General features: G+C 38.2%; 1 protein-coding gene and 1 long non-coding RNA gene across 3 annotated transcripts in view; both read left to right on the forward strand.

The window, feature by feature from the left end:
- The first annotated feature begins 2,695 nt into the window (after positions 1-2,695).
- Positions 2,696-25,449, forward strand: part of CLINT1 (clathrin interactor 1) — a 68,234-nt gene continuing 45,480 nt past the window's right edge. For both annotated transcript variants that reach the window (XM_004371253.1, XM_004371254.2), the window contains exon 1: positions 2,696-2,944. In XM_004371253.1, coding sequence (XP_004371310.1) covers positions 2,904-2,944 — 41 coding nt within the window. In that variant the 5' untranslated portion in view covers positions 2,696-2,903. The remainder of the gene's footprint in view (positions 2,945-25,449) is intronic.
- On the forward strand, positions 2,981-13,960 carry LOC111819542 (uncharacterized). Its single transcript, XR_002823146.1, has 3 exons — positions 2,981-9,971; positions 11,206-11,266; positions 13,759-13,960. It is a non-coding gene; the product is annotated as an uncharacterized LOC111819542 (long non-coding RNA).

A 25,449-nucleotide genomic window follows, 5' to 3' on the forward strand; every position in this document is an offset into this window, starting at 1 on the left:
CATGACCAGGCACAACCAATTTCACTTCTCCTTTGTGAATCAGATCTTTTATTCCCTCCACCAAGAACTCTTTTCTTGGAGATCTTTTTATGGCCAGCTCCTTTTTATCACTCAAGCTTCAGTTTAAATATTTCGTCCTCAAAGAAATCCCAAGTATTCCCTAATGTTAACCTCCTCTAACATCATTCTCTATCACATTACCTTGTTCTCTTTTCTTTAAGCTCTTACTCTCTGCAATTATCTTAAATGTCCTTGATTATTACCTACTTTCTCCAACAACCGTTAAGCTCCAAGAAAGCTGGGGCATTGTCTGTCTTGTACCAGCTGAATTCCCTACTCCTGGCACATTGGTGCTCAATAAATATCCGTAGAATGAAAAGAACTATAAAATTTAGGCAGTACTGGACCAAATGAATTTGAAAGTCACTTGCAGGTTTAACATGAACATTGACAAAGATGAATAAGTGAGAAATGAAGGGATGACACCATTGCAACAAAACACTTAAAGGATTATGTGTGCATAATTACACTTTAAGAACATGAACCTGCCAAGTTCTTGGGAATGTCATATATACAGTGTTGTCTTTCTATAGCTATTTCCCATGGAGAGTGAACTGAGTTTCTAAGCTTTATAATAAAGTATCTAACAAGGACATCCGGTAGCTACCGAAATATAAAACCACTGTACCATAGAATTAGAGTGGAAGAGACTTTAGAATACCACCCCTTCAGTTTGCAGCAGTGAAGGCCAGAGAGCTAAGTATATTTGGATATTAGGAACCAAATACAGCAATATTTCTATTAAAGAGGAACACATAGGCCAATCATACTTCTTTATAGTCATTACTCATAACACTGTAATACTTTACATTTGAAAAGCATGATCCTACACCAGTGGTTCTGAAACTTGAACATGCATGATAATCACCTGGAGGACTTGTTTAACAGCGACTGCTGTGCTCCACCCCCAGAGTTTCTGATTCAGTAGGTCTGGGGCAAGGCCCTGAGAGTTTGCATTTCTAACAAGGTCCCAGGGGCTGCTTCTGTTGCTGGTCTTGGGTCCACGTTTTGAGAATTGCTGTCCTACACTAACCCATTATCTCATTTGGTCCTCACTACAACCCATATCTGTAAGGTGGCTGGGCAAAGATTGTTATCTTTGCTTCACAAATGAGGATATTTAATCACCAAGAGACATTAAGTATCTTGCCCAAAGTCAAGTGGCTCGTAAGAGGCAGAACTAGGACTGGGATCCAGATTTCCTCCCATTTCCTCAATTTGAGCTCTCCTCGAGGTGAGGGCTTTGACTCATCCTACCCACTCACCCTCTTGGGGAGTCGTTTACCTTTCCTTGGAGGCCAGGAACCTCCCCCACTCTCAGCTGACTAGAGTTTTCCTCTGCCAAAAGGCCCAAGGGAAACTATATCTGAGAGATTTTTCTGCTTGTCCTTCTTCAAGGCTGCTGGCATTGGGCCTGCTCCTCTGTCTCCTGTGTCCAGGTGGATTTGTTAAGAGTGACTGTGATATGGAATTCCAGTGTTTTGGGGGTCATTTTGTCTAACCTGCCTCCTGTTCCACAGAGGACTGCTCTCTGCATTTCTCACAAGGGATTGTCCAAACTCTGACTCAGATGAGAAGATCACTAACTTTCAAGGGATGTCTTCTAACACTAGGTAGCCCTAGAGTTAGATGGTGTATCCTGTTGTAATGTGAAAAGCCATCTTTCTATTGGGAAAGTTGCCACTGCTGCCTGCTTATAACACACAGTAGATGTGAAAAGTTCAACTCTGCCACCAGCTCATAGCATGTTGGTTGACACGCAGAGGTATTAGAAGCTGAGGCTCTGGCTCAGCCACCTGGGTTCGATCCCCACCTTTATCCTTTAACAAACTGTATGCCTGTGTGTAAACTTTTAAAGTTTTCCTTTCTTTTTGAAGAATGAGATTAAACAAACTAATCTGGGAAAAGCAAAGGTCTGTATCTGGCACAAAATAAATTGTGCAGATTAAATGAGATCATCTATATAAAGACCTTAGCAGAGTGCCTGGCACATGGTATAATAAGTCTTCTATGTTGGTTATTTCCATTACTGTTGCACATGCTCCAAAATTGTAAGAAGGAGTTTTTTCTTGCTTTATTTTTCCTCATGGCATTTGACACTTTCTAATATATACTTGGAGCCCTGGTGGTGCCCTGGTTAAGAACTCGGACGCTAACCAAATGGCACGCAGTTCGAATTCACCAGCCGCTCCTTGGAAACCCTACGAGGCAGTTCTACTCTGTCCTATAGTGTCACTATGGGTTGGAATCGACTGAATGGCAACGGGTTTATTTGTTTGTTTGTCTTAAATATATACTTCTGGTTCACTTTTTTTATTTTTATTTTTTTGCTATCTCCCTGTCTAGAATCGTAGCTCCACGAAGGCAAGGATTTTCTTCTCCTTTGTTGTCTGCTCATTCCTAGTACCTGCAACAGAGCGGACTCTGTAAAGATGTCCAATAAATATTTATTGAATCCATACATAGACGGTAACTGGTTGGCCAATTGTGCTTTTTCCTTCATCCCAAAGATTTCTGATTGCCTAAGTGGAGAGATCTCCCTCCAACAGCAAGCTCCACCCCCCCGCCCCCCCGCGCGGATAGACAAAACTACAAGTTCCGATCCGCTCTGCGCGCAGCGGACGGAAAGTCGGGCACTTCCGCTCCACGCAGCCCTGCTGCTGCCGCGTCCCGACGTGTCACCGGCGGCGCCGCGGCTGTGGCAAGGGAAGGAGCAGACTAGGGGAGTTTGAGGCGGCGGGCGGCAGCGGCGACCCCGACCTGGACCTGCCCCAGCACGGAAGTGCTCCGGGGTCCGTGGGGAGCAGGAGAGGGAGGTGGCGGCCTGGCCCGCTCGGGGCACGATGTTGAACATGTGGAAGGTGCGGGAGCTGGTGGACAAAGCGTGAGTATCGGGGGGCAGTTGTGGCCGTGGCCCACGCGGGGGAGAGGAAGCAGAGGGAGGAAAGCCGACCCTGCTTGCGGGGCCGCTCGCGTCACGCCCCCCCGCCCCGGTTCGGGCAGCCACATCATGGCGGCGGCCGGCTGTTTCCCCGGCCCCGGGCCTCGTCCTGATCGGCGAGGCTGGGAAGGGACCCTCTCTCATTTCAAAATATCCTGTTAGCCCCGTTTTCTCCTATCCAGGCCTCTTTGCTCTTGCCCCCACCTACCAGCTCTCCCCGCTCCCCGCCAGGCGGGGTTGTCTAGAGGTGGGTCACTGCCCTGGCCCGGGGGCTTTCTTGGTCCCAGGCTGTGGGCTTTGCCTCCTGGACAACGGGGAAGGCTTGGGGGTGGGGAAAGCTTCGCCCTGGACCTCTAGCCCTCAGGGTATGGTGTGGAGACTTCAGGCCTGGTTGGGATAGGTCCTTTATCTTGCTTGGTTTCTTTTCATTTCTAATGAACCTGGAATTGTTGGAGTGGGTGGTAGGTGTAACAAGTGGCCTTTGTGGTCATGCTGAAGGTACCCAAGAGGAGACTCATCCTTTGCTTTTTTAACACTAGTGAGAGTAGATCACTGTATAACTTCTTGTGATTCTTTTTCTCTGTTGCCTTTTCCATTATACTTCACTTTTGGTGGGCCACTTACTCCATTTGGTTTAAGTAATTAAGAAATTTCCCCTAAAGAAGAAAACAACCCAGATTTATATTCTGTTGATCTTTTTTTTTTTAACTTTCCTGACAGGTAAAATGACTTAATAACATAGTTGATTTCCTTAAAAGACATATATGATAACTTTAGTGTCTTAGTGCACTAGGAAAATCTTAAGACTTAAATTGAGTAGATCAGATATAACAGTGGCAGCAGGAAATAAAGTTTAAGAATTTGGCTAGTCCCCTTCCTTATGAGTTTTAGTGATTATGCGATAAGAGTGGAGAGAAAAACAGTTCATTTGTGCCACCCACCCACCCTAAAATCTGGAAGTATAGGTGGCAAACTTGAGTTTTTCATGACACCAGAAAACAAAATAATTCATAGTGGCCTGAATAATGCATCAGACATAACCTGAAGTTATACTTTGTTTTCACGTTTTCTGTGCTACCATGGAGGCCATGTAGTGCCTACAGGTTTCCGAACCTGCAAAACCGGGTTCATGGTCTGTAACCTTGGGCAAATCGCTTCGAAGGGTCCCAGTTTCCTCAGGTACAGGGTAAAAATAATGATAAATACCTACCTTAGAATGTTGTGAGGATTAAGGACTAAGGGCTTAGATGGCATGTGTTTAGATCAGTGTATTTTTGATAATCAAAGCAGATGTTCTGGCATTAAGAGTTAGATAAACTTCCTTAAGATGTTCTGGCGTTAAGAGTTAGATAAACTTCCTTAAGAGAGAGATTCTGTTTCAAAAGTGATTTGCTTTAATAATTTTTCTTTCTTAGCTATTCATTTGACCATTAAGGACTCAGATATTTATTTTGGACTTATTTTGCTATTTACTTACTCTTTGCTTTTACTTACCAAAGGTACAATAAAATAATGACTTTTTCCAGATCTAGGTTCATTGGTTGTTTTTTAATATATTGTATAAAGACTAGGATATCAACTTAAATAGTTTTTAAAAGTCCAAAAGGAGTCTCTACAAACTACCTCTTCATTCTAAGCCAGAGGACAGCAGGAAAAATTCTAAGAAACATCTTGTTATCTTAAAGGCTTAATTTTACAATATCCAGAAATTTAAAGGGGCTGTACATATTTTAGAAGACAAAAATCAAGGCGATATTCCTGCTGTTCTTCCATACTCGTTTGTCTTTATTACCTTATGCTATTAATTTTCAAGCCCTTTAGATTAAATTTGCCATATAAGTACTTATCAAGTTATTTAATGAAAGCTAATGTTGAAAAATAATTTCTGTCTTCCTTTTTACTACCCAGTTTAGAATGGAGACTTGAACCATCAAGAACATTTAAGAATGTTGCCACTAAAGCTTTTGTGGGTGGCTGACACATGATATTAAGATCAGAACATGAGGTTATATTACTAATGAATACTCAGGATTTAATTTTCATCTTTCACTGGCAGGAAGAGAAGAAATTGTTCCTAAAAAATGAAAGCATCCTACAGAATTATGTACCTGTGGGACTGTGTCCAGTTAGACTGTGCATCTTAAAATGCCATGATGGAGGTGAAGCAGATCCATAGAATGGCTACTCTCATTCTCGGGGGTATAACAGGAGTGGGGAACTTGCAAATGAGGGAACACCGAATTGACTGAGGACTGCTCTGGGAGCTTGGAGTAACAGAATGAAGGTTTATGTGATAGAAAAGACGCTGGTTAGGGAGTTCGGAGACTTGGATTCAAATTCTGACACTACCTTAGACACAGCTATGTATGGTTTGAGGCAGAATCAACATGAGTCTCCATACCTTAGGTTCCTTATCTATAAAGTAAGGAGATTGGGCTGGAATAAGACTTTTCAACTTCAGTGGTTATTTGGAGAAAAGAGTTTCCATCAGGGAAAAATAAATTAGAACTAGTATTTCACAGTAGCAGATAAATTTTGGAAAGTCATTCCCCTTCAGAGATAATTTAGGCTGAAAAGAGAAATTAAAAAAAAAATTATTGAGGTAGTAATCAATAAATGTTATATTTAAATGCTTTGTCCAATATATAAGTACAACCCATGACTCAGGAAAACTAGAACTTCTAGTGTATATCCTACCCAGTGATTTTTTACTTCGAAAGATAATTATACTGTTCTAAATGTGTTCGCTGGAGGAGCTACTGTTAGATACAGCATGGTGGCTGTTTTTTTTTTTTTTTTTAATGTGTTTTAGCTGACAGTTTACACAGCAAATTAGATCCCCATTCAACAGTTCATGCACAAATATTTCTGTGACATTGGTTACAGTTTGTAAGTATGATGATATGTTTAAAACCTTGGTTTTGAGACCTAGAAGAGTTTTCTGGGGGCGAGGGGTAATTTTCCACACTTATTGCACCTCCTGGTGGTGTGAAATGGATCTGTGTCACAGAACATTGTGGAACTGAGGGAGAGCAGACAAAAACACAGGCCAGCTGGAGCTGGAAGTGTCAGTTTCCTTCCATTCCTGGGCGAGTGGCAGAAGCAGCAGCTGTGTTGGGAAAGGATAAGCGGCACCACTGCCACCAACTAGGACTGGCTTGACCACTGTCATCCTGTGAACTCCCTTCCTCTATTTGAGGCTGTAATAAAATGAGATACTTTTATATTTTGTCATTCTGTGGATGGTATAGAATGACAAAATAGTTGGTATGCCCTGGTGGCGCAATGGTTAAGAGCTTGGCTGCTAACCAGAAGGTCGGCAGTTTGAATCCACCAGCTGCACCCTGGAAACCCTGTGTGGTAGTTCTGCTCTGTCCTGTAGGGTTGCTGTGAGTCAGAATTGACTCGACAGGTTTGGTTCTGGTTTTTGGTATAGATGGTATAAACTTCAAAGTTGCTTGAGTTCTGTTAAATTATCTCTCCAAATTTGGGAAATCTGGTGGCGATGACACAGCAAATCGGAACTACTCATTGTTATCCTTTCTCTTTCATTGCAGGAAGTCGTATTAATAAGTGGCCTTTATTCTTTTTCTGATAGTGTTTCAAACAACTCTGGCCGAGGTCTTAAGGCAGCTGCTATAGATAGCCCATGTTAAGTTGTTTCTCTTAAGCGTAGGTTGCATTTTTTTCCCCATAAGCTGATTTTTGTAGGTGTTTATTTGCTAGTTTTTCATTCCTAAATGATTAGATAATGTAATGAAGCTGTAACAACTTCTGTTCTAGTCCAACTGACCCCAGAGAAGAACCTTTGGCTTTTTAAGTAGCCATTCGGTCATTTCGACAGATAATACATTTAATATTTATTGGTTTCGTGCTAGCTATATTCTCAGAATTTGAAAAGTGCAATACCTGCCTTCAAGAAACTTGTCACTACAGATATGTAATAAAGCCACACTTGAATTTATCAATGGTTTTGCTTTTTTTTCAGTCCTCAGATGTTTTTCCCCCTTGTTTTCCCTATCTTACCAGTAAATCTCTGTTTAGTTTCTTTCCTAGAACTTGAAAGCAAAGATGATTAAGTCAGATTTCTAGTCTTCCCATATCAACTTTTCTTTGAACCAGTTGTGGGTAATTGTTATTGCTGAAACAATGAATTAATTTTCCTCTCCTAGTAACTGGACACAAGTAAATATTAGGAATTTAATTCCACGGAAAGGTTAATTTATCTTCTACCAGCATTTCTTCGGGGTGATTTTCTGTAATTTAGTCTGCTTATCACTACTGTCAAGGTGCTTTTAAAAAGCACTTGGTGCCTCTTAAGCTTTCCTGTGCCCTTTAGTGTTAGCTTATGAGTAGTTTTTTCATCTGTTTACTGATTTGTCCACTAAAAGTACTTGGCCTTTTTTAAGTGCTACTTACCAGTACTCCTGGTTTTTATCAGGGTGGCTCCTCATATGAATCTTCTAAGTCTTTTTTCTGTACTCTTGTATTATTTACCTATTTATTTGCAACGTTTAATACTTCCTTTAAGAAAAAAGAAGAGTATAGGCAATTTAATAACTTTTTTCAGTCTTGTAAAAGCTATGTTGCTTTACCTTTCATAGTTAGATCTATTATCTACCTGGAATTTAATTTTTTAGCTTTTATTATGGAGATTTTCAAATATATCAGAAATACAGGGACTATTATAATGGACCCCTGTGTACACATGACCCAGCTTCAACAATTACCAACTTATGACCACTCTCGCTTCATCTGCACCCTCCAGCCACTACTCTCCGTATTATTTTGATGCAAAACCCAGGCACCTTATCATTTAATCTATAAATATATCGATCTTTTAAAGGTAAGAGTAATCTTTTTCCTTACCATAACCAGGGTACCATTATCACTCCTTTAAAAAAAAAAAAAAAGATGATGCCTTAATATCATCAAATGTTCAGGCTTATTCACATTTCTTAATTGCTTCATAATTCCTTTTTGATGTTACTGACTGGTGAGTATAGCTCTTAATCTGTAGATTTACTCTCTCCCCCTTCCTCCCTGCCTCGCAGTTTATTTATTGAAGGAACTGGGTGGTTTCTCCTGTAGCATTTCCCTCAGTCTGAATTCTGCTGATTGCATACCCATGGTGCTATTTACATGTTCTTCTATCCTCTGTATTTCCTATAAATTGGTAATTAGATTGAGGAAATTCAAGCTCGACTTTTGGGGAGCAAGACTACGCCATTGATTGAAAGTGCATTTTTAATACTTCCGATGGCTCTTGTGTACAGAGAGTTAAATCTTTTGTCTCAGCTACACAGTTACTTTACCTTCTGAAACAACATATTTAACTCTTAATTCTTTGTGTTTTTTTAAAGTGTCACTTCATATGCACTTTCCTTGTTTAGCGTAATTGTGTGTTTGGCCGTCTGTTTTTCTAGTAATTTGCCAGCTAAGCGTGCTCTCCCACTGTACATAGGCATTTCCAGATGGTGTTAAATCTGGGAAGCCATCAGTGCTTCAGAGCTCAGAACTGGATCCGAATTCTGGTTCACTACTGAGAAACTGAGTGGTCTTGAGCATTAGAGCAGTATCTCTAAATTTTCCTTTCTGTAAAGTGAAGGTAATATTTATTTCACAGGGTTATTTTAAGGATTAAATGCATGTAAAACATGTAAAAGAGTACCTGACCCGCAATAAACTCTTAAAACGTTTATTATTATTACTATTATGCATAAAAATAATACATAGCATTTAGAAAAACCAAAGGAATGTAGTATTTGAGAGAAGTGAGATATTAGACTAAATTATTTACAAGCATGTAAGAATGGTATCCTAATCCATGAATCATTATTTTCCACTGGGCACTCTCTTCTGCAACTTCAGCTGAATAGACATTTTAGAAAGCTCATTTAAATATCTCTGTCATGTGTGCTTTGTGTTATTTTTACCAAGTCATAAATGTTTTTTTGTTAATATTTTAAAGCATATTACAGAAATACTCTTTGGAAAGACATGTTGCAGAATAAAGTGTTTGGAAAGACATACTGCAGTTTCCATCTGCCAGTCCTTGTAAAATTTTGTTAAACTTGTTTTTTATTTTCTCAAGATTTTAAAGATACTGCTAATAGAAAACATTTCTTCTAAAATGTAAAAAGATTTATGAATGTAAACTGATGTTGATAGTTTGTTCTTAAAGGAACTGAACAGTATCAAGGAGAAAAATCCTCTGAAATGTCTGGTATCAAATTTATGGTCTCAGATAACAGATGAACAGTATACAAAAGGCCCAGTGCATAAAAGGCTTTCCATTCCCCCAAATTGGCAAGAAATTCTTTTGGCTTACCAGGATTCCATTTAGCCTGAAAATTAAATACAGGTAAAGCAACATAACATATTCCCATGCTGGATTTAATTTATAGCTATTAGAAAAGTCTAGTTAGCCAATTATTTTAGAATGACTTCTTTTGATATATGAATTTTGTTTAGCTTCCAAATTCTTAGAAAGAGTATTTAAATGATTCAAATACAAATTTTTTTATAACTCACACAAAGTCACAATTATGTGGTAAATGCACCTGCATGCTTTTAAAATGTTTCACTAAAGAATTATCATTCAGATAGCCTTACATTTTTATAGTAGAAAAAAGTCTTGCATTAAAAATTCAATTCAGTTTGTTTTTCTTACCATTTGTTTCAATGCATTTTTAGCAGATCGTTGCAGAACAGTGCAAATAAACATAATGAGATTTTTTTTCTTCTTATTTTTCCCATAGTTTTCAGTTCTCGTTTTTAAAAAGTGACTTAAGGCTGTATGGATAAAACTATGTATTTTTGTTTGCAGTTAAACCACCATAGTTAAATAATATCCTTAGTTTGATGTTTGGCTTGTAGTTACAAATTTGGTACTGAATGGACTCTAGAAGTGTGGCTCATTTCTGATGATGACAGAATTTTTAACCTATAATCTACCCTCAACTGAGCAGTAAGTGATTATTTTAAAATATTAACTCAAGATTTACTCAAAAGCCTCTGCTGGCTTCTCACCTCACTGCTTACAAGCCTCTATGTGATCTGGCTGTGTGCTCACCCCTCTGACTTCATCTTCTACCACTCTCCCTTGCTCTCTTACTGTGTTCCTGCTCAACTGGCCTCCTATAAAGAGAATGCATGCACACTCATTGCTCTTTTTCCCCTCTGCCTGCCTGCCCACTTGATTGATTTCCTTCACTTACGTACATGTATTTGTCTGCTAAACTGGTGGCATAGTGGTTAACAGTTCAGCTGCTAACCAAAAGGTTGGCAGTTAGAATCTACCAGGTGCTCCTTGGAAACCCTATGGGGCAGTTCTCCTCTGTCCTGTAAGGTCCATATGAGTTGGAATTGACTCTAAGGCAACAGGTTTGGTTTTTGATTTGGTCTGCTGCCTCTGGGATATAAGCTTCTTGAGGTCAGGGACTTTGCTTGGTTTACTGCTGTATTACTAGCCCCTAGAATAGTGAATAACATACAGTAGATGCTTAATAAATATTTGTGGAAGAATACGTTAAATTTGGTAAGTTGAAATGTATTACAGAGAAAATCCTTTAAGTCCAAATATTTCTAATAATAAAAACTAATAGTTATTGAGCATTTAGCATGTTCCAAGAACAGTGATGACAGCAGTATTAATATCCTCAATTTACTGATGAGGAAATCGGGGCATGAGAAGGTCAGGAACTTGCCCACGGTAACACATCTAGAAAATAAGAGTCTACACTTAAATTTAGATTATCTGCTCTCAGAGCATATGTGATATTTAACAGTTTCTTTGCTAATCTTAGACAATTTTTTGTTTATTGTCCTGTAATATTTCACTATCATGAAGGTGAATTACTAGTGCATACATTATCAAATTAAAAATTACTTTTAAAAAGTTCACAGTACTTAAGTTTCTAAACTAAATTCAGTGAGACTGTTTATTACTCTTTTCTCCCTGTATACAGAAATGTATACATTTCTGGCCTTTTGCAGTGCTTTGAATACTGTCTAAGCTCAATGCCCCTCATTGACAGGGAAGCAAACAGATGTTTTTATAGGTGAAGAAGAAAATCTTAGCTATTGTTATGAAGGTGCTGGCTGTAATTAACTCTAAAAAAGTGTGATATTCATGAGTCGATTATATTAAATCTAGTTGGAATCGACTCGACAGCAATGGGTTTTTTTTGTTTTATATACAGATAGTCCCCCACTTAATGACGGCGTTCCCTTCCAGTGACTCCATCATAAGTCAGTTCTGATGTAAGTCGAATAACACTTTTTTTTTTTTTTAGTTTTAGCTATTATTGCCTTTTATTATCAGTATCTTTTTAAATCCAGGTTTTATTTGTTGGTGTCAGTGTTGTAAAAATGAAGTCGGAGTCGTAACAGCTGTTAGACACATAAACAGTTCAATTGTCTTACGTGATTAGAGTTGAACATTGTCCAACTTTCTGTCCCTTACGACTGCCTACACCGACACCAACTTGATTATAAGACCAAGCCATAGCCTGTTATGTGGCAGTGTTTTGATAAGTAAATCATAACATTGAATGTCTGTGAGTGAAATTCTGAGAATGATAAGGTTAGCAAATTATGCGCTGCAGCGTTCTACAGAGTACATAATTACTGTCAATAAGATGTACCAAAAAAAAAAACGGTCCTAAGTGCCGTTTGTAGTAACTCAAATGCATCGTAGGTCAGGGACTCCCTGTATATCAAATTCATAGTAATCCCTGGGTGACTCAGTGGTTAAGCACTTGACTACTGGCTGAAAAGGTGGTGGTTCAGACCTACCTAGAGTCACCTCAGAAGACGGGCCTGGCAGTCTGCTTTCAAGAGGTCGCAGCCTTGAAAACCCTATGGAGCAGATCTACTCTGCACACATGGGGTCACCGTGAGTTGGAATCTACTCAATGGCAGCTAACAACATCAACTTCAGAATCAGTAGTCCTCTCTAAACAAATCCCACAACCTTAATAAGCTTCACATAATCCTCTGACCTTTATATTGTGATCAGTTTGATATGCCTATAGTGCTGTACCATGTTAACCTGTGTTATTTATGCACAGGTTAAATTGGATATTTTTTCCAATTTTTCTTATGTGAAAAATGGATCATTTAGGAATAATTTTTCTTATTCCATTATGTACCTACCCAAGTACTATATTTTTGGCATAGGTTGTAAATATTTAAATGTTATACAATAGTTCAAAATACATTACTGATATCCTTGTTAATTTTGGCCATACCTTGTAAGAGTCCTTCATTGAGTGCTTATTAAGCACCTACCACAAGCCCTGCAAAGGACTGCAAGATGTGTAACAGACCTTATGGTTCTACTGGACAGCTAATGGTTCTGTTGATAAGAAGTGGGTGAAAGAGAAATAGAGAATGTTACAAGGTGATGTGTTCTTATGAGTTCGGGGTATAGAATGTAAATACTGTAGAAATTCAGAGAATGGAAAAAACAGTTAGGGCTGGGCAAAAGTTTCAGGAAGGATATAAATCCTGGTCTTTAAAAAATGTATTTGCTGAGAGGAAGGTGAGTTCATGTAAGTATCAAGCATGAAGTCTGAAACACAGGTTGACTGATGTAGGGTTGCTGACTACAAGTTATTCTGATGCAAAAGAACGGAGCCCCCCCCCCCCCAGTAAAATAATCTAAATTAAATAATTTGAAATGTAGGGGTTTTTTTTGTTTTGTTTCTTGAGAGCTTGAGGGAAAATGTGTTATAAAGATTTTCTAAATTGTATCTTCAGTAGTGAGGTTCTGGAAACAGTTTCCTTCATTCTGAAAAATTGAGTTTCTAGTTTTGGGGATTTTGTAACACATCTAAGTTTAATCACAGTTGAAAAATGAAAAATAAAATAGAACTGACTTAATTTAAAAAAAATAGTAAGTTCACAAAGAAGTGATTTTACAAACCTTGTCTATGTTGAGGTGCAGGATTTCTTGTTATTCTGTTGATAGAATTTTTTATGTTTTATTTAGAATTACTTAACTTTCAGTATTTTTTTGTTAGTGTTTGATACTTGGCAGTGCATCTGAATTCAATCAAGTAGAAGTGAAAAACATCTGTAAGTGATGTAATCAAACTGTACAATATGAAACATTTACATCTACAAAGATGTAAATTTCATAGTGTTTCAGAGTGTAAGATATCTCATTTTATTTTTCTCTTAGAAGGTTTTATACTTTTTTTGTTTTTAAGGTTAGTTAATTTCAGTACTTTCAGATTTTTTCTCTTAAAGGAATAAGATAATGTATTTGATAAAATTACCTTAATAGAGTATCTTGGGTGCTACCTATTAATAAAAATATAACTGGCACGAGTATACCAAAGTTGATCATATTTCTTTGGATTTCAATTGTATTTTTAAATTGATGGCGGGTGGGGGAGGAGTGCTGGTACAGGGAGACATCACAAGTCAGAGACTTCATCTACTTCCTGCTGTGTAAAATGGGGATAAGGCCTACCTTCCTGAACTGTTAAGAAGATCAGGTGAACTAATATATGTGAAAACATTTACCACTGTGTTCTCAGTAAACTCTTGTTCTCTTAATTTTGTTTCTAAAGTTTTGTCATTGTAAGACATCTCAGAATTGTAACTCAGAGGTAAAAGTTATAAATGAACAGACTGTTATTCCTTAGGTTAGTTCTAATTAATAGGAATAAAAAAGTAGGCAAGTATATTTTTATAAACTTTTAAACCCCTTTAACAATAACATTTTTACTATTAAATTATTTTAGTGGCTGTTTTATCATGTCTGTAAAATTGTTACCGCAATAACGTGGATTGGAGTCTCCTGCCGCAGTAGCCAGTTCTGAGACAGGGTTGAGGTGAGCAGCAAGAGTTTTATTATGTATTGATATATAGGAGACAGAGACAGAGGGGAATAGATTCCTCCAAAAAACCTGTCTCCCCCACTGGAGATGGGCTGAAGGCTTTTATACGGACAGGATTATGAGTCTTAGAAGTTTGTGTTAGTTCCCCCTTTAGGTGGTCAGTTCCAGATGAGTTAATCTTTTCTTGGGGATTATCTGGCAACATCCTGGTTTTCTTGTCCCAAGATGGGTGCTTTGTTCGGTTTCTCATTCTTAGATCATTATCACTTGTTTTCCACCCTCCAAGGAGGAACATCGGTTAATCTTAAATCTTTTGTAGAGACTAGCACCTGGGGAGAAACAAGATCATGAGACAATGTGGCGGTTAGCAATAGGGAGTAAATAATGTGAGCCGGGCCTATGCAGCCTCTTCCAAAATCAGTAATTGGGATCTATAATGCAAATAAAACTTATACTGTACTCTTTTTTAAACCTTGGATATTTGATCTGCTGGTGAAACCAGTTTAACATATTATACTAAGCAAGAAAAACATCACATTGTCCTTTTTTAAAAAATCAACTTACTAAAAAGCAAATAACCTGTGCAAGTGGCCTTCAGCAACTGTCAGCGGTAGGAAACAGTATTTCAGTAAGACACAGAAAACAATGTGTCTGAAGCTGCTTTAAGTACAGAGTAGGAGTGTTTTTAGTTATTGAATAGGAATAGTATTTGTATAAAAGTAATTGTGTATCCTGGGAGTTTAGGCTTTTAAAAATTGTTATCCCATTGCATTTGAGAAACTTGTACTTGAGTTGATAATGTGTACCACGTGATATACAATCGAATTTGTAATGACTGGTGTTTGCAAAGCAACTTTTAAATAAATATTTTATGCTAAATATTTGGTGAAGCTTCTTTACCAAGTAGGGATGGGTGTCCTAGTTACTTAGAGCCATAAATATTCTGTTACCATTGTATCTAAACATAACACTTTGCTAACTTTTATTAACTTATTAGATATGCTAATAAGTTACTACGCTACATGAAAACTTTGCAACTAGAACAATCGCAAGAGCGTTGCAAATCTTAAGTTTTATGAAGATGTTTTTGGCCCAATTATTGGTTTAATACAATGACCTTTTTAAGAGTTTTTACTCATATAAATACTAAGACTGACTGATTGGATTTGGGAGGGATGGGGGGAGAGGCTCCAAAAGAGTAAGATTTGCATAACTAACAACAACATGCTACTAATTGTTTCTTTTACACTAACAAAAGTAAAATAAAAATGACGTTAATTATAAAAGTCAGGTAAGCCTAAATTTCATGTATTTTAACTCTGGTAAACTCTTCTTTACATTATGTGCTCTGTATCTAAAAGCATAATATTCACTCTACATCTTAACTCTTTAATGCTTTAATGGGAGGATGATTGTACTTGAGAGAGCTGGTTATTGCCTAAGTGACACTGAAATAAATGTTCTCCAACTTGTAGAATCAAAAAATGACAGGTCAATATGAAATGGAAATAAACCAACCAGTCTTTTTTTTTTTTTTTTAACAGTATGATTTAAAAAAAGGTTTATGTACAGGAAAAATAAGACTATAGAAATATACTAAAGTGTTTTGTTTTGGTAAATGCATTAGGTGAAAGTTTACAGAGCAGATTATTTTCCCATCGAGTCCTTTTCTTGAGGTTTGACTTTATTCCAAATTATATATGTTACTTATTGAGGCAAATTAAAAGAAAATTTCTTTGAGGTAAAATTCATATAATATAAAAGTAACCATTTTAAAGTATACAGTTCAGTAACATTTAGTACATTCACAACGTTGTGCATTTTTTTTCTAATTTGAAATAAAAGTTTTAGGAATAGTTAAGAAAACTGCTGTATACCTTTTATCCAGATCTACCAATATTTAAAGGTTTGCCATATTTGTTTGTCATGCTCTCTTTCTCCTTCTTTGACTTTGTCTGTCTGTCTGTATGCACACTTTTCTGATCTATATGAAAGTAGATTACACTCATCATGTCCGTTTTACCTCTTAATACTTCAGTGTGCATTTCCTAAGAACAAGGATTATTCTCTTACATAGCCACAGTAAAGTTATCAAATTTAGGAAATTTAACATTGAAACAATACTTTTATCTCATCTGTACTCCATATTCCAATTTTGTCCATTGTCCCATTTCAGTACAGGAGTCTGTCCAGAATCATGTATTGCATTAATTGTCATGACTCTTCAGTCTCCTTTAATGAACAGTTCCTTTTCTTTGTCTTTCATGACACTGGCATTTTTGAAGACTATAAGCCAGTTGTTGTATAGAATGTTCCTAAATTTGGGTTTACCTGATATTTCCTCAGGTATGTATTCCAAGCTGGAATACTACATTAAGTGATACTGTGTCCTTTTCAGGAAGAGCACGATGCCTGTATGTTCCCTTGCTGGTGATTTTAGTTTTGATCACCTAGTCTCAAGGTGTTAAGGAGCCCTGGTTAAGCGCTCGGCTGCTAACCAGAAAGTCAGCAGATTGAACATACCAGCCACTCCAAGGGAGTCTGCTTCCGTAAAGATTACAGCCTTGGAAACCCTGTGGGGCAATTCTACTCTGTCCTGTAGGGCTGCTATGTGTCAGAATCTCTGTGATGGCAACGGGATTTTTTGTTCGTTTTAGTCGAGGTGTTATCTGGTTCCTCCACTGTATTCCTTTTTTTTTTTCCCCCTCATTGCAAGTAATAAATAATCTATGGGGAGACACTTGAGATTTCTCCTCATCAAACTCCCCCTACCCCCGCATTTAGCATCTATTGGTACTTGCTTGAACCATCTTTACTATGATAGTTGCAGAGTGGTGATCCCCCCGCAACTCCACTGCTCTCTCCATATTTTCTCAGTTTACTGAAAGAGCCCACCTTCCCTCTCTCCCTCCTATTTTTTATCAGCATGGACTTGTGGGTTTTTATTCACTGGGTTGCAGTCCATTACTGTCCCTATTTATTTTAATACTCAAATTGTTACAAATTTGGCTAGTGGGAGCCCCTTCAAGCTGGTCTGTGTCTTTTTAACCTCCGTGCTTGGCTGCTAACTGAAAGGTTGGAGGTTGGAGTCCACCTAGAGGTGCTTTGGAAGAAAGACCTGGTGATCTGCTTTTGAGAAATCAGCCATTGAAAACCCTATGGAGCACAGTTCTGCTCTGACACACACAGGGCTGCCATGAGTCAGGATCAACTTGACAGTGACTAGATTTTTTTTTTTTTTTGAGGACTCTCACTTTCTGGCACGAGACATTTCAGGTTCATCCTAGTTTTTCACTGCTTCAACCCTGGAATCAGCGTTTCTTCAAGAACCCTTGGTTTTGGTTCCTTTTAGTAGTGAAGCACATTTTTAAAATAGAGATTTCAAAATTGCAGTGGTTTAAATCCTTGTGGTAAATTCTAGAATTCTTTTAAATAATTGAATTAAATGCAGCGTGAATTGTTTTTTATCAGAGTGCTGACTTTTCCAAGCAGATTTTCAATAGTTATTTCAATTACTAAATATGTGGGGTTATTTGAGAACTTGGTTGAGAGGTTTTGTGTAGGTGTGTTTTTCTCCCCCTGTAAATATGTGTAAAAATAATTGTAATGTTGCTCAAAGTTGAAATAAGTAAAGTGAAAATTGTATATAATAGCATCACTTTTGCAATCTGCATTTTGGGAGTTTTCCTACCACTGTCATGCCAGTGAGCACTAAAGTGTTTAGAAAGCAAGCTTAGGAAACAGCACGGCTCCCTGAGTTAAGCAGGCTATTGAAAAGCTTGATACTTCTTTTCTGACTTTACGTAACATTTTAAATATTTCCCGTCAGTTTTCTTTTTCATTTTAGTTAAAATGGGAATAACTATACCATAGGACAAGAAGTTCCCAAACTTTGGTCTTGGGACCCTGTAAAGTATAAATAAAGCTCTTAAAAATCAAGTACCCCAAAGAGCTTTATTTATATGGGTTATAACTATCGATATTTTACTGCTTTAGGAATTAAAACTTTTAGTACTCATTTATTAATTCATTCAAAAATTATAAATCCATTACATGTTAACATAAATCACACATTTTTATTTAAAAACTGTTTACCGATACAGAGAAGTGTGGCAATGTTTTACATTTTTTACAAACCTCTTTTCATGTCTTACTAATAGAAGACAGCAGGATTCTCATATATGCTTCTGCATTCAATCTATTGCTATGTTGTTTTGGTTGAAATAATATGGAAGAAAAGTCAGCTTCACAAAGACCTGTAGTAGGAAAAGAGAAGCTTATAATAGTCTTTTGAGATAAAGTTTAAGATTTTCTTTTTATATTTTTAAATTTGAAGAGAATAAGATTTGTGAAGAATGTTACATTTGTGTTCTCTCCCTGCTTTTTCCCACAGTGTAATTTGCTTTCCTTAAATCAATTAAGTATGGACAGACAGAAATCAAAGCATATGCTGTGGAAGTGTACATAATGTAGATAATTATTCTTACATCAATAAAATGCTGTCAGGGAGTGTATTCTTCTAGTGGTGTTTCCTGTTCAAGTCTTCTACCTGTAATTCACATACTTCTGTTTGGCTTTTGAAGTGTTTAAACTAGCAGCTGATTACTGCGTAATTAAGTCTCAATTATGGTAAGACTATTCTAAATAGAATACTGAATGTTTGCATTTGTCTGTTTAGGAAACGGGAATGGAAAATACCTATGTTTATGTAATTTGTAGAAATAAGTATTGAGATTAATTTGGCTATAGATAGGCTTAGAATGTACATAACTTAAGTGTAAACTTATGATTATCTTCAAACCAAATACATAAATCATTCGGAATATGAAATCCTTTTGACTTAAATTGGGAAAAACTAACCCTATGTGCAAAGTAGCATTTTTTCCAGCAATTTTAATACACACCGCTGTGATATAGGTGTGAGTTTTTAGAATATGTGATAATAGTCATCTTTTAGTGGACCAAGTAAAGTACACCTAATCCTCACTTGGAAACCCTGGTGGCGTAGCGGTTAAGAGCTACAGCTCCTAACCAAAGGTTGGCAGTTTGAATCCACTAGGCGCTCCTTGGAAACTGTCAGGCAGTTCTACTCTGTCCTGTAGGGTTGCTATGAGTCAGAATCAACTCGACAGCAGGGGGTTTGGTTTTTTTGGTTTTTCACAGTTATCAACTATCTCGTTATCTGACATTTCACATTTACGACAGTAGTGAAAATCTACTATCTGACTTTCGTGCATTAACGAGGCAGTGGGCATGACAGTAAGTGTCCCCTCTCTTGAGGAGGGTCTCCGGGCAGCCTCTGGGCTGCGCTGCCCTGTGCCCTCTGCTCTCTCCTGCTGGCATCACATCCAGTGGAGCCAGTGGGTGCTTGTTTTAAGTTCCCAGCTCCTATGCATCCTGAGACCCTGCAGCTCAAAATTGCTGTGAAGGTGGGAGAGAGGAAAGAAAGAAGCATCAGAGAAGGTGTTTGGAAGAAATGGGTGCGAGTTTTATGATATCTCCAAGTGAGCTATACTGGGCTTGAAGCCTCTGCCTCATGGGCCATGTGCTTGGCTAGGCTCCCAGCTCCCACCCTCTCAGGAAGCCCTGAGCCTCAGTGACTCTCAAGGCCAGGAGGTCAGAGCGGGCTTTGGGATCATGAATACATGCCTTACAGGGATGAGAGTGAAGCCCTGGAGGTGGCTCCAGGAAGGAAGCTGTGACCCAGCACGGGGGAAGGTGAAGTGGTTAAGCTGTGGGGTCTCCAGTCACACAGCCCAGCTTTATCCAGCATCGTCTCCTCCAAGCCGCCTCTGCAGAGGAATAATCCATAACCGGACTCAACAGGGAGCCCTGGTGGCGTAGCGTTTGGCTGCTAACCAAAAGATCAGCGGTTCAAATCCACCAGCTGCTCCTTGGAAGCCCTATGGGACAGTTCTGCCCTGGCTTGTAGGATCACTATGATTTGCAATGTATTCAATGGCAATGGGTTTGTTTTTTTGTTTGGACTCATCATAGTAATGAGCACATCAGTAAATCTTAGCTGTTATTTCTGTGGTCATACTTTTTAAATAAAATCAGACAAACGGATGATCTGAAAACAAAATAAAAAGCACCATTTTCGCTTAGTGCCGATTTTCGCATAATGACCTGGTCTTTGGAACCTAACCATGTCGATAAGTGAGGAGTGGGTATATATTCTTAATGCTTATATAGTCTCTGATAAAGAGAACTCAAATTATAGGTATGCTTCTCAATTGAGATAACCATATCCCAGGAGAAGCAAGGTGTTGTATCAAGGAGTACAGAAAGCTACAGGATAATCTGGCTTATTCCTTTAATGAATATTGATCATCTGAAATTATTTTAGATACTTGAAATACACTGGTAAACAAGTTTTGGTGGAGACAGATTAAAAAACAAAATAATGATTATTATTATGAAGAAAGGGGCTGAGCTAGAGAATGAAGGGGGTGCTGTTTTAAAAAGGATAATAGGAGAGGCCTTTCCAAGGATGTGACATTCAAGTTAAGACTTAAAGAACTAAAACTAGCTAGCCATCCATAGAGTAGAAGAAAGGGTGTTTCATGGAGAGGATATTACTGAGTATACAGAGGCCCCAAGTGGGGAAAGAGAAGGTTGTGAGAAAGTGGGAGAATGGAATAGCAGGAGCATGGAAGAAAAAGGCATTGCTTCAGGAACTTGTAAGCCATTGCATGGAGTTTGGATTTTAAATGTAGTAAGAAGCCAGTAAGGAATTTTGACAAGTAAGGGAGTAAAACGTTACTGCTTATGTAGCGCCCTATTGGTACTGAGCTGGAGAATGGATTGGGGGAGGGGGACAAAAGTAGAAGGGAGAAGGGGCTAAAGTCATGATTATAACATAGCAGGTTGGAGCATGATCTCTGGACCTTCGTCTGTGGAACTGCCTGGGTTCAAATCCTGAGTGTACCAGTTAATAGTTGTGTGGCCTTGAGTGAGATACTTAACTTCTCTGTGTCTTAGTTTCCTCATCTGTAAAACGGGGATGATTATAGTACCTGCTTCATAGAGTGTTTAGGAGAATTAAATGAATTGTTTGTAAAGGGACAATGCCTGACCCACAGAGTTATGCATGTGTTAATAACCAGTAAGTGAACTAATACGGCGGTATCGTGGGATAGAATGTGAAACGAATAAACTGTGCTCATTTGCTTCTGCCATTTTTTGTCAGTTTGAAGGGAAACACACAAGAATTATTGCTGTGCAGGTAGTCCTTGCTTAGCATGGTTCTTCTGTGGAAACAGATTATGCAAAGTGAGGACACAGCTCCAATATATACAAGTTTCAGTTAACACAGTGCCATAGAAAGCAAGGACTGCCTATATGTAAGAATTGCCTTGGTGGTGCAAATGATTAAGTGCTTGACTGCTAACTGAAAAGTTTGGGGTTTGAACCCACCCAGCGGCTCCAGGGAAGAAAAACCTGGCAACCTGCTTCCTTAACGATTATAGCCAAGAAAACTCTATAGGACAGTTATATTCTGTCATAAGGGGTCATTATGAGTCAGAATTGACTTGATGGCATCTGACAGCAACATGTAAGTGAAATCCGCAGTAGATCCCAAATCCATAGTGACAAGGAGTAGAGGCAAGAGGAGGTTTAACGTTTCTTGAAGTTTTGTTTTTTTTTTTTTTACCCTAACATTCCTATTTAGTTCTTCAAATGTTTCTGTGGGACATAGAAGTCTTAATCCAAGTTATTGTAGTTTTCAAGTCTTTGCTAAGAGTCACTGAGTTAATTTTAAAGGGTGTACAAGCTGGTTGTAAGATGGCATTCCTGTTTATGCTGAAGTTATGGGGGAAAAAACACAGAAAATTAATAGCTTTCAGGCCGTGCCCTTAAAAGACTGGGGATTGGAACATTATTCCATGATAGCTTCCCCCACCCCCTTAAGTTTTTGTGAGGGCTGTGTTTATTATGTCTTTCTGTGTGCCCATTTGTTGGATGGGGGTGTTTTATTTTAATCCTCTCTCTATTCATATCTTGGTCACAGCTTCCATTTTCTCTTCCGTTGTCCTCTCTATTCCCAGGAGACATAGGTTTCATTTATGTATTCACTAGTCAGTTATTAAGTGCCCATTTTGTGTGAGGCATTCATTGTTAGGCATTGAGAGGGAAACAAAAACGCATAAGAGATAATACTTGCTTTGTAAAAACTTGCAGTGTATTAAGTAAGGGAAGTAAAATAAATTCACGCATAGCCATTGTATTAGGCAAAATATAATGCATTAGAGTTATAAATCTAATAATGGATTTGATCATAGGAAAGAGAGATTATACGTTGGAAAGAATCAGGAGAGCTTCGTTTTTGCATCTTTGTTAAAAACTAGGATTATAACTGGAAGGAGGAGTGGGGATTCCAGGAATGAACAGTCACTGAGATAAGAAAGTAAAGGGTGTATTTAAATTTCAGCAAGTAATGCAGCATAATTATCCCATAAAGGAAATGAAGTAGTAGGAGAAAAGGCTGGACTGGTAGGTTGAGGCCAGATCATACAGGTTCTTGATTGCCAGCTCAGCTGGGACTTTTTCAGTCAGGGGAAAGAAAGAATTCAAGAATTTTCGTTCCTTTGTTCAGTTACTTAAGAGGTATTTATTGAATATAAAAGCAGATGCTTTTACCACGCCTGTGTCAGGCACTGGGTGTTTTTAACTGAGCAAGACATTTCATTTCCTCTAGGTGTTTCAGTCTAGAGGGGGAGACAGACAAACAAAAATGCCTGTTACAGTCACTGGTTTTAATTTTAACTCAAGAGAAGGGAAAGCAGACAGTGCTATGAAGAGCATATAGGCAAACCACAAACCATTTTAGGGGAGTTAAAGGAAGGTTTCTTCAGAGAAAGTGGCATCTAAGCTAAAACCTGTTGATGAGGTGGAATTAGCTGGGTTGGGGCAGGGATGGGTGGGCAGAGGACTTAGAAACGGGGAATAGCTGTGCAGAGGCTGGAAGCAAGAATAACAGAGAAGGAGCTGAAGAAATAAATTGATATCTCACATGACCTTTTATGTCACGTTAAGAAATTTGGAGCTTTTACCGGGTTTAAAATAGGGGCTCAGTTAAATAAGATTGTATTTCAGCAAAAGCTATCTTTGTCTCTATCTTGGTGAGAGATAGATTGGAAATAGACTCGTTATACAGCTGTTGGCAATAATCCGGTCAAGAAATGGCAGTGACCCTGGACTAAGCTAGTGGCATCATGGGTAGGAAGAAGTAGACGGACATATTTGAGAGAGACTTAAGAAATAGAGTTGAAAAGGCCTGGCAATGGAGTGGATGCTGAATGGGCAGAGGGAAGAAAAGTAATCAACAGTGCTGCTCAAGCTCTGACCCTGAATGTTACTGTCCATTGATACAGGAGGAGGAAAATGTTTGGTGTAAGGTGTTGATGGATTTGTGGTGGGCTAACATGACCAAAAGTAAATATTAGAAAATGATTGTGATTGTAGTTTGGAGGATGAATGAAATAAGATAGGCCAGAAATGGAGAGTTAAATGGCTTTTGTAGGAGTCCAGACTAAGACTAAGGAGAAAGGCCTGGTGAGCTACTTCTGAAAATTAGCCAGTGAAAACCCTGTGGATCACAGAATATTGTCCAACTCACTTTGGACACGTCATGGGGTGGGGAGCCATTTGCTGAAGAAGGACATAATGTCTGGTAGGGTGAAGGGGCAGTGGGAGGGGAACCCTTCGTGAGATGGATAGACAGAGTAGTCGCAGCAGCAGGTGGACTCAAATCATGCCCGTGATCATGAGGATGGTGCAGGACCAGGCAACATTTTGTTCTTTTGTACATGGGGTCACCCTGAGTTGGAGCCAACATGTCAGCAATTAACAACAACAGAGGTGAGTTCCTGAATTTTTAATGGAGAATTAAGAGGTTTTGGGAACTAATGGGAAGTAAGCACTGAGGGAAAAGACCCCCAGAGATGACTCAATGTCCAAAGACTGCATGCAGGCTGCCCAGCTTTATGATGTACCCCAAGATAATTTTTCATGATGAAAAATAATGAAGCTTCCTTCGTGTTGCTACTTCTCAGATAATACATAGAAACTAACATTTCATTGTAAAAAGCAGCTCTAATTATTTGTTAAGGATAATCATTATTTACCCTTGGGACTTGATAAGCTAATTTTATCTCTGAGTATCTCATATACATATTTAATTGGCCTTTGTGAAAAATGTTACCTCTGCAGGAGGGGATGCAGAGAGCAGCTGCTAGTCTGAGAGTAGGGGGCCGTGGGGAGAGGCCATCCATCTCTTTTTAGTTTATTTCCTGAGCTCTTTCCTGTTTTCTCTGTTTATTCAGCTATGCATTATAAAAATATCAAAGTATGTTTGAGGTGAAAAAAGAAAGATGTTTAACACAAAGTTATTAAGGATCAACATTAGAACTTAAAGCTAAAAGTAACTGTAGAGAAATTTGAAGGGATTGAAGTAAAGCTTAAAAGTTTTTAAAAACCTGGTGTAAAAAAGGGTACAAAACCAGATGAACTTTAAAATAAGCAAGATAGAAAAATCAGATCAATAGCAAAGACTAATCAAAGAGGTTTTTTTTTTAATGATGAAAATAGATGAGATTTAAAACAAGATAAAGACTGAAAGACAGCCAACAAGATAAGGCGAAAAACATAAAAATCAAAAGACTAAAGGAAAAGTTATCCATGAGGTAAAACATAAGAAATAACACATCCTAAAAACAAGAATGGTAAAATTAAAAGTATACCATATTTTTCACAAATAACGCATCCACACGTATAACACACATAGCACCTAGGAAAATAATGCGCGAGGGGGCTGTGCAGTTGGCAAAACACATGTCTTGTGCATTATTTGTGTAAAAATATGGTAAACTAATGACATTTTTGGAGGTTTTAAAAAGGGTTTATTTTAGAATAACATACACCCCAAAATGAGTTTCTTGGGACACACACGATAAGATGCTCCAAGGAAAAAAAAAGGTTTGTTGTCCCAAAAATTTTAAAATATACAGTATAATCCCCTCTTGGAGATTCACAATGCACATTAGAATAGTAAAGTCTCTTGTAAAAGACCTATACAATGAAAACTACAAGACGCTTCTGCAAGAAACCAAGAGACCTGCATAAGTGAAAAAACGTACCTTGCTCATGGGTAGGAAGACTCAACATTGTGAAAATGTCAATTCTCCCCAAAGTGATCTACAGATACAATGCAATCCTTTTCCAATTTCCAACAGCATTTTTTAATGAGATAGAGAAACAGATCACCGACTTCATATGGAAAGGAAAGAGGCTCCGGATAAGTAAAGCATTACTCAAGAAGAAGAACAAAGTGGGAGGCCTCACACTACCTAATTTTAGAACCTGTTATACCGCCAGGGTAGTCAGAACAGCCTGGTACTGGCACAACAACAGACACGTAGACCAATGGAACAGAATTAAGAATCCAGACATAAATTCATCCTCCTATGAGCAGCTGATATTTGACAAAGGCCCAAAGTCCATTAATTGGGGAAAAGACGGTCTCTTTAACAAATGGTGCCGGCACAACTGGATATCTACCTGCAAAAAACTGAAAGAAGACCCGTACCTCAC

The sequence above is a fragment of the Trichechus manatus genome, unplaced genomic scaffold (assembly GCF_000243295.1).
Source record: "Trichechus manatus latirostris isolate Lorelei unplaced genomic scaffold, TriManLat1.0 scaffold00011, whole genome shotgun sequence".
Taxonomy (NCBI): domain Eukaryota; kingdom Metazoa; phylum Chordata; class Mammalia; order Sirenia; family Trichechidae; genus Trichechus; species Trichechus manatus.